At 38.5% G+C, this 18,599-nt stretch overlaps 1 protein-coding gene across 1 annotated transcript in view; it reads right to left on the bottom strand.

Moving 5' to 3' along the window:
* Positions 1-18,599, bottom strand: part of LRRC7 (leucine rich repeat containing 7) — a 352,531-nt gene that overhangs the window by 46,852 nt on the left and 287,080 nt on the right. The window contains exons 18-22 of the mRNA XM_045028890.1: positions 16,596-16,796; positions 10,569-10,680; positions 10,144-10,324; positions 7,557-9,234; positions 826-975 (exon numbers count right to left, since the gene is read on the bottom strand). Coding sequence (XP_044884825.1) covers positions 826-975; positions 7,557-9,234; positions 10,144-10,324; positions 10,569-10,680; positions 16,596-16,796 — 2,322 coding nt within the window. The remainder of the gene's footprint in view (positions 1-825; positions 976-7,556; positions 9,235-10,143; positions 10,325-10,568; positions 10,681-16,595; positions 16,797-18,599) is intronic.

Genomic DNA, 18,599 nt, shown 5'->3' with positions numbered 1-18,599 from the left:
TATCAATAATAGGTATGAAATCAGAAACAGAAAAGTTTGAGAATACTAATTTGCTTTTCTATATCCTCAATACTTAAAACCAAAATTTAAAAATACTGTAATTGTAGCTAGTAGGGGCTCAAAGCATGTCAGTGCTGTTACAGATAAATTAGTGGAAAGTGGAAAACCTTGGCTCCTATGATGCAATCTACATACATTCTTTAAAAAATGTCTATAGTGTCATTTCTAGGATTAAACATCTACAACAGGGGTAGGCAACCTATGGCACAGATGCCGAAGGCGGCACACGAGCTGATTTTCAGTGGCATTCACACTGCCGGGTGCTGGCCACCGGTCCAGGGGGCTCTACATTTTAATTTAATTTTAAATGAAGCTTCTTAAACATTTTAAAAACCTTATTTACTTTACATACAACAATAGCTTAGTTATATATTATAGACTTATAGAAAGAGACCTTCTAAAATGTTACAATGTATGACTGGCACACGAAACCTTAAATCAGAGTGAATAAATGAAGACTCGGCACACCACTTCTGAAAGGTTGCCGACCCCTGATCTACAACATGAAACATAATCCCAGCTCTATTCCCAGAACATATAATCAGGATAACATTAGTCTGCAACACAAGAGCAGAAAGCAGCAATGACAGCCATGTGAGCTGGTTAATCCAAAAAGCAAGGTTATTAACTAGGCAAACTATGGTACTAGCATCTTTGCTTTTTGGACTGATTACAGGGTATAAGCATGAAAAGCTAAAGCAGGAAAAAGCAAAGGGTATTAATTTATTCTGTGGTGTTGGTATATACTGGCTATCCCATACTTACTTTTGGTAGAGGTAGCTCTTGCTGAATTTGGTTTTCAAATTTAGATCTAGTCTGCAAGTTTAAAGTCATGCTTCTGCCTGCATGCATTGCTGACAAACTTCCAGAGTGCAGCATGCCAAGGTTAACAGTGTGGTGTTTGTAAGCAGCGGTCTGAGTAGAGGAAATAACCATGTGACAGGATATGAACACACATGCTCATTGAATTAAGTATCACACAAACATGGTTAACTTCACAGGTTTTAGTTTAAGCAAACAAACAATACCAAGAAATAAGTAGCTTTTTTGATGCATGCACTCAGTTGAATAAAAGCACATACAGTACTGGTTATACATAAAATGAATACCATAAAAAGACTATAACACTGATAGCAAATAAAATATTTTTATACCTATAGTCTGAAAACTGTGGTATATTGTATGGTACAAATCCTTTTATGGATATAGGGCCAGGGATGCCCTACACTCCCAAAAATCTGTGTATCCGAAGTCCAGGGAAGTAATAGCAGGAAAACCCATACAAGAGGTCTCTGTACCATCTTGTGTGCTATTTAATTGATCTCTAAGGCAGCTCTTTGTGGAAGAGAAGATTTTGGTTGGGACAGACACATAGTGAATGGGTCTGTGCACACATGGACTAAATGGACCAAAATTCCACATAATAGGATCAGCTGGCTGGATCCACTACTGCCCATTTCCTTTATTAGCAGCTACAAACCAGCTGCACAGGCAACCTGATATGTTTGGGTTGAGGATTCCATCAGTTAGCACAATATGTTTTCATTTGGAACAAAGACCTTTAACATGAAGTTTGTTACACTTCCTACATCTCCATAAAGATTGGTCCATAAAACTGATCTTGTGCAAAGTATCGTTATGGTCACAGTCTCACTTTCTGACTGCATGCTACAAATTTACTATATATTAGATGACTTTCAATTGCATTAATCAATATGAACCTAATTTAATCAATCAGGATCTTCACTGCATGCTTTATATGAATGAATGTATTCCTTACACCAAACACAAATATTTAAAATAATTGTAAAGTGTGTCCTAAACCAACAAAATCCAGAAAATACAAAGTTTAGCCTGAAACCTCTGTCCTTAAGATACCACATTTTGATTAGGTATTATGTGGTCTCCAAACAAGGAGTAATTTTACATACCACAAGTACAGCAATGGAGGTAAGGAAGAAGTTTCAGTCTTCAAGATAAATTTTTTAAGTTTGTCTGTTTAAGCCTTAATGTTATTTTAACATGCATCATTCTTTAGTACATGAATAGCAATGGGTATCTTGACTTCAGAGTTGTTAAGATCCAGCATAAATTATGTATTTGGATACATTTTAAAAATGCATATAATTTACACATTAGACCACAGCAGTTTTTCAAAGCCGCTTTGGTTTATGAAACAAGCCCATACTTATAAAGTGTATTTTTTGCTGGATAGTCAAACCATGCATAGAAATATTATATCATCAGTACTAGATTTTGCACTGAAAATAAACATGCTCATCTTTCTACAGCTAAATGGGTATAACAATAATCTCCACACTGAAAAGCAGTAATTGTGCATGTCCAATGCTTCCATTACAAGTTAAATAAGCTACAGGTTTAATATTGCGCCCTAAAAACACCAATGAGGGTTAGAATACACTTTTGACAGTTTACTTATGTTTTTTTTCCCTCTCTTTAAAAAGCTATGATGTATTTGTAATACACTATTGCCAAACAGTATCCAGAGCCTTTCAATGCTCTCTGAGCATTACTGAAAGGGTAGGGTTTCAGCAGTACACCCATATCACTTCTGACAAAACCATTAGCAGGTTTCTTTTTCTTTTTCTGTTTCTTTTTTTTGGGTAAGGACTCCTGGAAATCAAAAGAGTTAAGCCTTCTGAGTTAGTTTTTCAATGAAGAGTGCATATTACAGGCAAAATGGAGTCATGTGTGAAGAACTTCTGAAAGCCACTACCATCCCAAAGCTGGAGAAGAAAAGTCATAATGAGTCTGTCTTCAAAACCTCAACCAATCAATTATTTACTTTAATATGACTTCTGTTAGTGATTGTCAGAAGTAGAACTGACTGGAAATTTGTGTTAAAACCGTTTTCATTTAGAAAATACTATTTTGATTAAACTGATTTTTTTGTGAAATTGTATGGATTTTAGTGAAATTTCATTTAAAAATTGGAAATCATTTTGAAAATGTCAAAACATCCTATTTCAAAATTTTCAGAACAAAGTTTTGATTTTTCATTTCAAAACATCCTTTCATTTAAAATTTACTTTATTTTTATAAAAATAAAAGGGGGATCAAAATTGAAAACTTCCTATATATCAAAACAAAACATTTTGAGTGACCCTAAACAGTTTTTCCCCAGAGTTTTGTTCTGCAAAAAATTTCGGCTTTATGTCCCAATTCAGAATGAATTTTTTTCACAATCTCAAAATGTTTTGAGGGATGGAAAATCAATTTTCTGACCAGCTCTAGTTAGTAGTTTTCATTGGTTTGACTTTTTTTTTAAAGTGATATGATGTTTGAAACCCCAATAAGTCATGAATGATACATTACCAACCACAGACCATATTCTGCATTAAATTATACCCCTATTGCACATCTGTAAATGAGAACAGAATTTGAACCCTTATTACAAAATCATTTCATTTATATAAAAAACAAATCTACTATCCAGCCATCCTTTATGTAAGTTAGATTGGTTTAAAAAAAAGGAAGATGAAAAACAGTATAATTTTTTTTAATTACCTTGTTTAATTTTATTTTAAAAGACAATATTGCTTTGGCCTGTAGTCACCAGCCCCCAGCAACTCCTTCTTTCTTCTTCCAGTCTGCTTTGGTGTTTTTCAAATATTGGCCTTGCTTTAAAATGGAACCTTTACTTACAAAACTAAACTGGGAGTACTGAATCCTAATCTGGATGGAGGGAAAACAAGTTATTTCCCACAAATTTGGCCATTTGAAGAGTGTTAGCCATTAGACATCAAAGATAAAGTCTAAGTCTGGTTGCCAAGATTTGGAGGTGGTTGAACCTCTTTGGAAAGTAGATAATTTACCTTTCATTTGAAAATAAAAATTCACAGCAGCCAGGTGCCCGTTTTTCTTGCAGGCCTGTCTGACAAAGGATGCACAAGTATCCTTTAAAATGTGACCATCAGGGGTTCAAGCGGTGAGACATCAGTGGGAAACGTTCCATGTTTCTCTTTAGCCAATGTGGCTCTCAGCTGTGCTTCAGAGGTAGCTTTGGTGCCATGAAACTTTAGGAACAGATTTTCTGTCTCCCGGCTGTGGCAGTACAGTAGGGCTTAATAAGCACCTTATGGCGTCACAAAAGAATTCCCTGCATGGCCTTATGCTGTCCTCCCTGCAATCTCCAGCACATGAGGATGCCAAGGGTAAGGAAAGGAGGCATTATAGGGGGCAGGTCCATAATGCATGGCACTATGGAGATTATGGCCTATGTTGCAGCACATAGATCATTCGAGATAGGCTATTGTATGTTAGCTATACAATTTATGCTGGGGGTAGGGTAACCATACATCCCATTTTGGCCAGGATAGTCCCCTTTTTAAGCCCTACCCCGGGTGTCCTGATTTTTGGGTCAAATGCCCAGTTTTGCCCCAAAAGTGCACCCTATTTAATGGGGCATGGAAGAATGTTTGGGAAGGCGGGAGTAGGCTTGCCAATTGTGGTTGGATGTATTCCTGGAGGTTTCATCACATGACATAATGTTTAATTAAAGATGTCTAATTCCTGGAGACTCCCAGACAATCCTGGAGGGTTGGCAACCCTTGGGGGAGTGAGCGGCAAACGCCAGACCCACACAGTGGGGTTCAGGCAAGCAGTGATGCCAGGTGGCTTGGGACAGCCCTGCATGCAGGAGGGAATGCAGGCAAGCAGCTCAGACCAGCTCTGCGTGGAGGGCTGGATGAGAGACTTGGGCGAGCCCCACACAGTATCCCATTTTCCCTTTGGGAAATATGGTCACCTTCGCTGGGGACCATTTTCGACACTAGAGCAGCCAAGAATCTGAAGTATGCTGTGACACAGAGGCCCCTTGGGGGTTCACTACGCTGTGTCAGCAACTCTTGTGAGGCCTGACATACTCACTACAGCTAATACTCGTCATGATATATATTTAAAAGGTGGCACGTAATATATCTCTGGAAAATGAATAACTCACTGATCATTAATATTCTTGCATGATGTATGCACTGTCAACCCACAAGGGATTACACAGATCTTCTGGAGTTATGACTAAAACGTGTTTAAACCAGGCATATCAGAAGGAGTTGATAAAACAGTCCCCCACACTCCCAGACAAAGGAATGAGGTTGTGTCTGCTTGCATGTGTATTTCATCTAAATTGAGTAAGATGTGACCAAAGACAAAAGCATATTTGCATGCCAGGCTAACAAAGCCACAAGGAGTGCAAATGGGGAAAAAGCAATCACAGTATCAGCGAGAGATGGAGACTGAACCCCCAGGAAACCTTCCTGCCCTTCAAAGAAGAGTTAATGAACCTTGAGATATACTTTTCAAAGGTTTACTGGACTATAGAGAGAGGAACAGAAAACCCCTAAATTATTCTTCACCTGAGGAGACAAGGAAAACCAGCACCTTGGACTCTGTGGGGATCCTAAGAGCTAGTCACTGACCGCTGGAAAAGGAAGCTTACACAAGGTAGTTTCCTCACTGAAGACTGTAGCTTAAGTTACACCTTAGTCATTATAAAGCATATTTTGACTTTTGTTTTTTGGTAACCCTTTCTATTTTTACCCCATATCCTCACTTAAACCTCTCTCTTTTTGATTGAATAAGCTTGTTTTTACCTTTTATCTAAACCAACCAGTGCTGTGGTTGAAATAACAGTGTTTGTCAAACCCCAGTTAGATTAATGAGCTGCAGAGTATAGTCTCTTTAAAGGAGCAACAAACTTAATAAGATTCTGTGAGTGCTACAGTCAGAAGGACTGGACACTACAAAGCAGATGGTTTGGGGGACATTCAGGACTGGGAGGGTCTTGGAGTCACTTGGCAAACAGTAACTAAGCAGTGGAAGCCAGGGTCTGACATGCATGCTTGTGTTGAGGCTGTTGGTGTCAGGGCTGTGAGCCACCATAGCATAGCACTTAAGGCACCCAGAGTTGCAAGGCAAGTGGTGACACACCTCTTACTGATCTGGGTTGAACCCAAAGTGTCACAGATGCAAAGGTGGGTGGCATAAGGCCATATTTGGTCCCTCCTCCCTGTGCACTTCCTAGAGGTACAGCCAGAGTCAGATCCTTACTCTACTTTTTAAGTGGAGTTCAGACCAAAAGTTGAAAACCTCGGTACCTATACTGCCATCTAAATGAGTTTTGAAAAGTTTCTTCAATTTTTTCCGAAGATACACCATGAAATAGCTCTGACAAAGCTGAATTGGGAACTTCATATTTTAAAGTAAAAATTACATTTTAAACCAGATTAGTAGTCTACATAGTATAATAGTTTTTCTGGTGGAGAAAGGAGGAAGCTGATGAAGGGGATATGAGGGAAGAAAAAGGCCATTTTAAGACTCTTTGTTAGTTTGGCCACTCTTCAGCAGTGCATTCTCACCCACTAGCCATTATTAATTTTCACATTTTTCCTCATGAAGGTTATAGGGGAGCTGTAACATTGTTGTTTACATTCACCCCCCAGAGTTCCATCAAGGTTTGCAGTTTAGCATCCTTCAGTAGGAAGTGAGTTGGAAATGACTACTGGCCACAAACTACTGGGGGAAGGGCATTCAAAATCACAGGGGGACTGAAGAAGACTGTGTCCAATAGTCTGAGAACACAAAGAAGTCAAACAAATACAGCTCTGAAATACATTCACTCAAAATAGTAGAGAAAAGTTTTTGTAATAGTTTCCTTACAATTTTTTGCTTTTGCTGCTATGAACTGTTTTACCTAATACGGAGATATGTTGCATAAACTACCCTAGACAATTTTAAAATTATTTTTGAAATTATGGGGCAAGATTCTGATCTTGATTAGTAGCATAATTCAATTAACTTACACCAGTGGGATATAAGAGTTATGCTCATTAAATTTACAATAGCAACAAACTAAGCTAGGATTTGAAACCATTGGCCACTGGTGCCCTTCTTGGGTATCCCAGACACCTTGTTGTGGCTAACTGCACTAATGGACTCAGAATGGATTTATTTTCTACAGGTTTACATTGACAGTAATTCCATCCAGATCATCTACTCTCAATCTTATTTCTATTCTCTGAATTTGTTTTTAAAATTCTTCCTACTTATTGTATGGATAAAAGTTTAGTGATATCATTTTGGGAAATTGAAAAACAGGAGAGTTGAGATTTTTCCACTAAGATTCAGTCCTTTCTAGTTTTATTTCAGAACCTTCTACTATGGCTGATACTGCTCTTTGATAGTAATTATGGTTGTAGTGTTTCAGACAGTCCCGAAGTAGTAACTAAATGAAGCAGGTTTTTTGGTACCAAACACTTTTATACATAAGCCTCCATAAATCATTTACCCCAGAACCCCCAATACTAATTGATTATATATCTTACGTCAACAAAATCCTTCACAGATGAGTTCCCCATAACACAAATACAGGGAATCTCAGAATCAGAAATTTGTATATTCACCACTGTACATGCACATACTTAGAAATATTAAAATATAAAACTAGAGCATTAATTCCAGAGAAATGCCAAACATACCCTGTCTAACCTTCTAGCTTCTATATGTCTAAGTAGCTGTTGTCTCCAGTCTGCAGGCATTTTAGCACAGCTCTCATTTCCCTTCACAGGGGTAGGCCTTGTCTTTATATCACTGTTATCTGAAGGCTTGTCACCATAGTTACCCAAGTTATAGTCCGATGGTATCTTTTCCAATAGAGCTGCCATTGTAGGCCGAGCTGAAACTGGCCTAGTCTGAGATGTACCATAACTCTCTGTACTGTAGCTTCTTGCAGACAATGGCCTCCTTTGTGTAAGGTTTTTAACTGGAAAACTTCCAGATTGGGCTTTCACTTCTTGATATGAAGGGTGTTCATCTTCATACCTGCCATTTCTTTTGAGGAACTGGGTTTCAGACACTGAGATACTGCTTTGGCGTTCCATAGCTGCTCTATACTGAGGTCTGCTATACCTATCACTCTGAGGCAGTTCGTGAGGTTCGCTTACTCTTCTATACATTGACATTTCAGTGGAGCTTGCCAATGAATCAGCTCTTCTCAAAAATCCTGACCTTGATCCCTGGGTTGAGAATTGAGCATTAACAGCCTCCTCATTAACTGAAGGCTGAGAGAATGAAAACATGTGCTCCATGGGGGGATAGCCTCTATAGGCTCTTGGACTAACCAAATCCTTGGCAATGTTTTTACTCTGCTGGGGAACATATTCTGGATTGTGTTGAAAAGGTGGTGGTATCCTCTTTTCTGCTTTAACTTCCACTGCTCCTTGAGGGTTGAAGCTTTGGTCAAACTGATAGACTTTTTTGGTAACAGAAGGCTTTTGCTGCTGCTGTACCTTAACACTTCCATAACTCAGCAACTCATCATCTAGCATTGGTACAGACTGGCTACGAGACATACTAGACATACCATGCTCCTGCCCTATCATTTTATCTAGTCTTTCATGGGTTCCTGCATTGTCATTACGGGATGCATAGTTTTCTAATGGAATATTATAAACTTTATATGTACCAATGTCTATCTCATCAATACTTTGTGACTTCTTAAATTTACTAGTTTTTAAATCTCTCATCATTGGGGAAAGCCTCTCTGTACTCTTGCTCATTGCAATAACACTTTTAGAAGACTCTGGACGGCAATGAATATGTGAAAAGACATTACTAAGACTTCTGTTAGCATTTGAATCATGATACTCCCAGGCTACTCCTGGAGAAAAAGTGCTAGCTGCTTCAGGAGATTCTTTGATATGATCTTTCCTTTCGGGCAAAGGGCTGGTGGTGGGGGTGCTCTCCAGTTTAGAAGGAAAAGCTGTCCTATCTTCAAAAGGACTTGGAGTTCTGGTCCAATTCTGCCAAGGATTGGGAGGAGGCACTTCTGATTCAGGTGCATTTCTGAGTGTAGGCTGTTCAAGTTCCAGGGGAATGCCAACTATCCTGTCTTGTCTAATTAAAGGCCTGCGTCCATGAGCAGATGTGCTTCTAGATTTAGCGCATAAGAGAGGGTTAGTGCTAGGATTCTCCACTGTGCTCTCCTCTGCAACAAACCCTGTGTTATCATAGTGTGGGGTATCATTCCAGCTGTCAGCAAAAGTGTCACTCATTGGATGCCTATCATTGCGCTGCTGCAGATTTCCCACTGGAGCAGACTCTAGCTGGCTGAGTAATGGCTTTGTCTCAAGAGGCTGTGGAAAAGACTGCGCAAGCCTGCAAAAAGTAAAAATAAAATGCAATGAAAACTATCCCGGTCTCTGTTACAATAAGTGAGCAATCAGCAGAAAGAAGTTCTTACAAAACATCCTTATGTTTTCTCATGTATATCTAGCCCTTTGGATTATATTACAATATATAAAAATTATGCCAGTGCTTTGTCACGAAATCTGGCATTTTCTAACTTTTGAGGGCTTAGCTTTTCAACTTAAATAACTTTTAATTTTTTTTGTATGTAATATAACTTATTTTTCGGCAAAGTGGGTAACTCTGCACATAATAATTCAGCTATAAAAGCCTCTGCTGTCATAAATCCAGGAATTAACACAATTCCAGGCTGAAAAACAAAGCTTCTGAAAATTTGGTGCACGATGGCCCTGATCCTCTTGTCCAGTTGGACAGCTTTGTGCTTTTGCAGCAATACAATGGCATCCCCATAAAGCAAGCTTAACCTGCCTGTGGAGGATTCCGCATGTGTAGGACACATTTTGGTGGCAAAGAACTGCTGTAGCAGTTTCTATTTTGTGTTGTCAGTGTAGGGGCATGGCTGGGGTAGAGAAGAAGTGACTCGGTATCCCTATGCCCTGGCAATCTCCAGCTGCTAGAATAGTCCCCTTGAGGCTGTTGATAGCCAGTGAAAATTAAAGCAGCTTTCAGGCTTCTTATTTGTGCAGAGGTCCTCTCAGGACAAACTGAGGGCTGGGGGTTACAAGCATTCTGTCAATCCTAAGGTGTGCCAAGCACTCCTCAGCTGCAGCTCAGGATCTAGGCTTATTGTGTGCAAACTTTATAGCATAGCAATTTACTATGCACTTTCAGTATGTGGTTATTTCACTTTAGAAAATATAACAGAGAACCTGACTCTCCACTTCACCAGAGAATCAGACCTAGTAAACATATACACACCTGTTACCCCACAGAGAATTATTCACTGCTTCTTTGGCAGTTGTTTGCAAGGACCCCATTTTAACACGAGCATTAGAGGACCCTGAGGAAGCTTGGGAAGGTGAGTAGTCTGAGTAAGTGCCTGAGGAAACACTGTTATTGAGACAGTGGATTTTATCTGCTTCAGATTCATCTGTTGATTCTGAAATAAAATAGAACAAGCATTATGTGGGGTTGGAGCATTCAGAAACTAAACATTCTGGAAAAATAAATGTTCACACTGTTATTATGCATATATTTAAAAACATGTTTGTAAGATATCTGCAAATCAGAGTGTAGTATCCAATACATTCCAGCACAATGTATTACTTCTAGCTCATCTGTCTAGCTGCATGCATTAAACATGCCTTCACTGAACACCTTTGGGAGTCAAGATACTGTAGTACCTTTCTTTTCTTTACCCAGAAGAACAAGTTTGGGTTGATACAAGGGAGCCTCAGCCATTGAAGGGCGAAGTTCTCCTATCCTCATGTCATTAGCAGGGTGTCCAAAGGAATCCTGAGACAGAGAGAGAGAATAATACCAAAGTATAAAATAAAATTATAGTAAGGTGGACTTGCAAAAGGCAATGAAGAAACAGCTGCATTTGTCATGAACATGGAACTACATAAACCCAGGCACAGACAGTATCATTCTAATCATGCTGAATTTGTCACTCTAGAATTCTACTTATTCATAAAATATTTTAACAAAGCAGTAATATTATGATGAGAGTGTGTTTATTCTGAACATGCAGATGAGCTAGATAGAACTTATGAGATGTGTCAAGACCACACACACATTCTTGATGGAGTAAAGGTTACAAAAATGTAAAATTTAAGTAGAAATGAATGAAAATTTAGAAAAAACTATTCACTTATTGAAGAATTAAGTACTACTCATTCATTTGTTCTGATTACAATGGGACAGATCTTTACAAATTCAACTGTCCCTACATCTGCACTGAACCAAAAAGCTATCTTGGCTCCAAAATAATTTTCTATGAACTTAGGCTAATAATAATGTCAGCCCTGTGTTTTGAGAGTAAATGCTAATCTGGCTGAACTTCAAAAGGTTTCCTACATAATGCAAGGAGCAAACAAGATGTGTGCTGCTAAAATCCACGCTGCAAAGAATTAGACCAGTAAGTCATTTGTTTCTGTTTTTAAACAAAACACGTGCTTTTATTGGTTGAAATATGTGTTCTGACACTTTTGGTTAATTATGACTTGAAAGATTATTTTAGAAATCATAGTTTGCAGCTCTCTTTAATAGAATAATTCATATTAGGATTAAACTGAAAAACATTTTGAAAATCAAAAGTCACTAGGTTCACAGAATTTAAACAATAATGTAAAGAAAATTTGGGGTTGGAAAAGCAGGGAGAACTTTCAATGGTCTGATAGAACCCCAAAGATTCTGACTCATCTCTGATCTACTTATAAAACCCTTGTTTTATAATACCTAGCATTTACATATTTATTTTTCATACATAATCTCAAAGAATTTTACCAAGATAGGTAGGCGCTATTATCCCAACACACAGATAAGGAAACTGAGGCACAGAAAGATCAAGTGACTTGCCCCAGGTCACACAGTGAATCAATGGCAGAGCCAGGAATAGAACCCAGCTCCCCTAGTCCACCATTCTAGTCATCCATGGTGCCCCCTTAAGTGTTGTTTCTGATATTGTATGAGTTGGATGAAACCTTGTTATGGGGTTGCGGTTCATAGGTGCGAATTCACCCTTCAGTTAACATAACTGTAAGCATAAGACAAAAGGAGTGCATGAACCCACCCAGAAGCTTTTGCTGAGGTTTTTTTGGGCAAGTATGTGTATGGGAAGACAGGACACAAAGAAACTGAGAAGGAATGAGAGAGAGAAGGCCTGCACACACAGAAGGGAGCTATTGAAAGTATGATAGCTGTCCCTGGAAGAAGCCTGGGGAAAGGTTTTTGGGTCAGGAGTGCAGGCTGGAAAGAATGCTCCTGGTGCTATGAGCAAAAGAAGCTGTTTCGTGCTATTTCATTCCTTCTGTAGTCAGACACAGACGACTTCGTACATTTGTTGTAAATAAACAAAACAGCATAAAGAAATATCTGATTACCACCAATTTCTACTCCCAACTGGTACACCAATGGGACCCCAAACTTTGACTTGCCACTCGGGTCAAAAGGGGCAACAACATTTTGATTTTAGGGGCTGATAAGGAAAAGTAAGGGGAATTAACTCAATGGATTTCCTAGAGACTCTGCCCTTTTGCCTTCCTAGTACTGAAATAAATTCAAATTGAGTCCTTAGATTGTGTTAAGATTGAACCCATTTAATTTAAAAAGTAAAGTAATATATGGTTTGGGGGGCCTTCTCAGTTGTTCCCAGCTGGATGTGGCTCCTCTTTTACAGCTGTCATTTCCAGCATCAGATTCTTTGTCCACAGCTCAACCATAAAACTGTCTTGTTAAGTCAACAACCCAACTTCCCATCAGAAATGCTCTAGACTCATCCATTCGTTCATTATAACTCACCCAGCAGCTGCTACTGCTTGATGATCTCTCACTTCACTCAGAACTGTTTTAGCACAATTTATCCCTTTGTTTTTCATATCCAACCAGACAGTTGCTGCTTCCCTACTTGAGAAGCTTTATGATTCCATATATGTAACTGAGCCCAAATGCTGCACTGTCTGACATCTCCAATCTGACTGATTTTCTGTACTAACCAGCTATCAGATATGCTCTGAAAACACCAAGAAAGAGGAAGAAGGGAAGTGAGATAGTGGCTTGAACCATGGAGGGGTAATTAAAATTAGGGAATCACAGAACAGGGCAGCTAAGTGAAAGGAATGGAGATATGAAAAGGGATCATTCTCTGTATTTCTCCTTCTCTTCCCTTCCCATCATGACATGGACATGGCTCAGGTGTGAGGAGGAGACTGCCCATGGAGACCTTGTGAAGGACACAAGGTGGGAAGGGAGATAGTGGAAAACACACTATCTAGAGGAGTTACGGGGGGGATCCAAGCCTTAGGGGAGACCTTGGGGAAGGCAGCTGATGGAACATAGCCATAAGGGGCACTCTGATGGAACACAGGCTTTGGGGGATTGTCTTGTGGGGGGTACCCAGCCTCAAGGATCAGGAAGGCTGGTGTGGGACACAGCTTTGGTGAGACACGTGGATGGTAGATGAGTTAGGGGGACGATAGATTCAGAAAAGACCTTCTGGGAAGGGTGGACACAGGTTGGAGGAAGAGGGGATGATAGTATCGGTCATGGGGAGAAGAATGAACATTTGGTGGAGAAGACTTGGTAGCAGAGAGAGAGGGAGAGAATGAGAGGTGTTAGAAGGGAGAGGGAGGAAAAATTGGCATTTATAGGTAGGAGTGAGGGAGGGAATGTTGGGGGAAGAGAGGTGGTTTGAGCCTTGCTGGAGGTATACTTGTAGCTGAGCACTTCTGCTACAGAAGGTGGAGGGGGGTTGAGGCACTATGAGACTCTGTCCCCCCAGCCTTTGTTGGCAAAGTTATTCCATCAATAGTGAGTTAAATGACTTTGTGGAGAAGATGAAAGAAAGGAAAGAGGTGCAATATTCAAAAACACAATTTCATTAATTAAAAATGAAACCATGTTATTATTGCTCTTATTTTCATAGTTTTATAAGATGTATACTTTATTAATTGCTTTTAGTAACATGAGTGAAAGCAAAAATCAGTGAGAGGATTGCCACATATACAGTCCTTTGAGAGTACTATTATACTTCTGTAGTGATATTTTAACATTTTTGCCTTACATGTAGTTATACCTTCTCAAAATTCCTGAGATTCCTTATCAGTCAGTTTAGTCAGTCCCTCAATGTTGGCTAAACAAATATATATATTTGTTTCTTATGCATACTCCATATTTATTGTAATATATTCAAGACCTCAAATTATTTTGATACACCAGTTACAGTTCCTTTATACTATTTTGTATAAAAATACACTATATAAAATATACTATATTTCCTATACAATATAATAAATACACACACAACTTAAAGCTGGCCATTATTTAATAACATTTTGCCAGTGCATCAGTCAGTTTCCACCCCAATATACAAACTTATCATCCAATGTCTTTTTGAAAAAGTACGTGTGTAGCATTCTCAAGCTGTGATATACTGTAATGTTTGAAGCACAGAGCATGTTAAGTTTCTTATTGTACCTCTGAGCATTCTGTATGTTCTTCTTTCTTCTTCCTGTTTGAGATTTCCAAAGTCAAGTTATGAATGTTGTCTGAATCAGACAGGTGGTTTTTTGGAATGCTTGATTTTCTATTCCTTGGTCTACACTACAGAGTTAGGTCAACGTAAGCTGCCTTACATTGACTTAATTGTGTCAGTGTCTACACTACAGCCTTGCTCCCACCAATGCAAATGCCCTACTACATCAATATAATAATTCCACTTTCACAAGAGGCATAGGGATTAGCTCGGTGTAGTTAGGGCAACACAGTGTCCATGTAGACACTGTTATTTACATCGGCTGTTGGCGGTCATACTTGCCAATTTCACAGCTGAAAAGAATTGAAAAGAAAGACTGTTAGGCTCCCTGCTATGAACCCCGCACCCGGCTCACAGTTTGGGCTGTCACCCTGGGGCGAGTGGGGAGCTCCAGCTAAAGCTCGGCTGTCCCCCTGGCTCCTGGCTCCCCGCTGGGCTGCCGTCCAGGATGCCCACTTCAGGCTGGGCTGCCACCCAGGCTCCTGGCTCCCCGCTGAGAGCCCTGCTGACCGCCCACTCCCAGCCAGGCTGCCACCCAGCTCCCCAGCCCCCACCGGGCTACCACCCAGGCTCCCCGGTTCTTGCCCCTCGCCAGGCTGCCACCTGGGCACTCTGCTTCCCACTGGGAGCCCAGCTGCTACCTGGGCTCCCGGCTCCTGGACCAGGTGCCACCCGGGCTCCAGGCTCCTTGCTGTTCAAAGCTAGATGATACAATACAAATTTATCTAGTTGATGTGAACAAAATGGCACAAATACCATGACTGAAGGAACAGGATTGTAACAACATTTGGTAAAAGTTAAATGATTAGAATGTATTTCAGAGAGTTAAAAGAAACAACATTTGGATTCAAGGACTTTAAAGAAAACAGCAAATTATTTGATTTTGAATACTCTGATCAAAGTACCCAGCTGAAGCAATACCTAGGTTTTGTGAACATTTGTGGAAGCAGTCCCAAGGGAAAACAATTGTGCTAAAGTGTGCTTTAATAAGAACAAGCCCAAAAGAAATGGAAGTGAAACACACATGGCAGTGCAACGAGTGGAGCAATGATTACTAGGACTATTGGATGTGTGAAAACAACCCAATCTGCAGTGGTACATGCACAATGGGTGAAGACAAATTAATGTAATTACACAGCAACAGCTGGCCACAGGGTGGTACCTTTCAAGGATAATGCATCAATTGTAACAGTTAAATTACAAAGAGGTGAAAAGAAAATTTGATAAAGATTGAATGACTTTGTTTTCTAATTTATTTTCTTTTTAAAATTTGGGTTTTGTAGGGGCTTCCAAAAGTGTGTCAGGTGCTTTCCATGGATCTCTCCAGGTATGTTATAAAATGATCACTAAGTACTTCAAGCATCATCACAGCTGTAATTTGTGGGTTTAATTGTAATTAATTGGTTTTAAAAAGAGGCTAAATTCAGACTTTGTATAAGTGAGTAAATGTCCACTGAGCTCAAAGGAACTGACCCTACTTACACGAGCTCTGAATTTGGCTCCATATAGCTAGTAAATTTTGGAAATAACTTCCAACAATGTTCATGCTAGAATTGCAGCCTTTTACCATATAAGGACTTACCTTCTCTTGGTAAGTATCTATTTTTTAAGGAGCAGGTTCCGCAACTCACTCACAATGAATAGTACCTTACTTCATAAGTAGTCCAATTGACATCTATGAGACTTCTTCAGTAAATACTATTCAATGGGCCTGACAAAGTTCATTGAAGTCAATGGAAAGACTTTTGTTGACTTCAGTAACCTTAGGATCAGACTCAATGTGAGTAAAAGGCAGAATCTTGCCCTAAATCATTAGATTTGTTATTACATATACTCATAAATGTCTTCTTGATTCAGATATGACTGAGATGTAAATTATTATATGGTCTATTCTGCTACTGCTATGTATATTTCACTGCCATTAACATTTAGGAGAGTTACAGACACACATGAACAGCAGAATAGCTCCTTATATCAAATCCGATTGAAAATTGAGAAAATGAGTCTCAACTAATTTTAGAGAAAAACTAGGAAAAATTAATCTGATTCTAATAAAAAAGTTAAAACCAGAAACAATTGCCTATGATTTTAAGATCAGACATAAAACAATGTCACGTAATGGAGCCAGGTTAAAACCCACCTTGAGCTCTTGAAAGTAACAATCTTGTAATATTACCTCCACTGAAATCTCCTTTGTTGCCATAGGCCACTTGTGCTCATACTTTTCTTTCATAATTTGCTCACTGTTGGCAGCTGGTGTTGAGTTCTCAGGCCTCACTCCATGGCTTGTTTTGCCCACCAGATTTTGAACAGATTTTACCATGTTCTTTAAGTCTTCTGGGTATGGAGTTGGATAACGTTTTAGATTTATTTCAACCTAAACATTTATAAATAGAATTAAAGCACAAATATGAAATAAAAATAACATGCAAGTTAAATCTATGGTTACAGTACTATGGATAAGTACATAATATACAAGCAGTGAATTAAAATATTTGAGAAATGTGCTACATATATTTGTCATTATGAGCTGAGCTGTGTGAAAAACTGATTTTTCAGTTCAGTGGCTGAGTGTTTTGTTTCATTTGACATCATTATTTTTACCTTTAAAAAAAATTAAACTGAAGCGAAATTCAAACAGCAGTTTCAATCAAAAAATCAAAATGATTCATTTTAAAAATGTCAAAATTAAACTCATTTCTTTTTTGCTGAAACAATTTAGCAAATTCAACATTAATTCACAAAGCTTTGTTTAAAAAATTTCACCCACATCTAATCATGAGTCGTTTTCAAAGTCTGTGGGCTGGAATCTATTTCAGTTATACTAATGTTAATCTAAGGTATAACTCCTCTGATGTCAATTACAGATCAGAATCTTTCCCTGTATGTTCAATTTTTTACCACGTAAGAATACTGAGGTTCAGATTCTACTCTCAGATCAAGATCACTATCAGATCAGATCACATTCTGTTCTTAATGACATCTGTGAAAATCCAGAATAATTTTCCTATATTCAGTGGAGTTATTTTAGATTTACATCAGAATAACTGATAGCAGAATATAACTCATTGTGGAACTATTTGTCCCTTGATATATACATGTAGCTTGCACTGATGTCAATGAGATCTATTCTTATGCATAAACAAAAACAGGAGAATAAATCCTTATTGACTTAGCAGTGAGTCACACTGAATAGTACCTTACTCCTGATAGTCCTGTATAGACCTGTTGATTTCCTGTACTACTCGTGTGACTCAGGGTGGCATAACTAAGTCTTTAAAGATATACATAATAGAATCTTATTTTCGATCAGTAGAAAATTTTCTAAGTAGAAAATATATTGGAGGTCCCCAAATGCAGCAGACATCTGTTGATATGCATGTCCTAGAAATTCAAAAACATGACTGATTTGAAAACTAAAAGCTATGGGAACTAACATTCAGTTCTTTACTATAATAAAGTATATATTAAAGATGGTATGTTTTGATATGCTCTTTAATACAAAATGTAAATGTATGATTACTATATTACAAGTTAATATGGAACTCCCACAGGAAAAAGAAATTGGAAATGATGTGTAAAATATAACCTTGGTGAAGCTTTGGTTGATTTACAGTTGAAAGAAATAATATTTATATGTGGCCTAATTATGCATTTGATTTACCACAAAATCTGGGCCATGATTTAAAAGCAAGAATACAATATAACCTTGCTTCTTCTGCACTGCACAGTAAAGAGCATCATTTAAACCAAAGTATAGAATACTTGTCCTGCACAGTATGTCTTATTTTTAAAAAGTGCAGTTTATTCAAGTGAAACATCACTATTGAAACACATTCATATTGCACTGAAATAGATATTCAAGCTGTGCTTGTAATATATATAGGTATAAATATGATATGATGAAATATGTTTAAATGCACTGGAAACAGTTTATTTCAAAAGATGGAGAAAGCACTAGAGGAGAGGTTGTTCTTGATTTGATTTGACAAACAGGGAGGAACTGGTTGAGAATTTGAAACTGGAAGGCAGCATGGGTGAATGTAATCATGAAATGATGGAGTTCATGATTCTAATGAATAGTAGGAGAGAAAATGAAGGAGAATAAAGAATGGATTTCAAGAAGACAGGCTTTAGCATAATCAGGGAGTTGGTAGGTAAGATCCCATGGGAAGCAAGT

Source organism: Mauremys mutica, chromosome 8 (genome assembly GCF_020497125.1).
Source record: "Mauremys mutica isolate MM-2020 ecotype Southern chromosome 8, ASM2049712v1, whole genome shotgun sequence".
NCBI classification, from domain to species: domain Eukaryota; kingdom Metazoa; phylum Chordata; order Testudines; family Geoemydidae; genus Mauremys; species Mauremys mutica.
The sequence above is the reverse complement of the archived record's forward strand: the minus strand, read 5'-3'. Positions and strand labels throughout refer to the sequence as shown.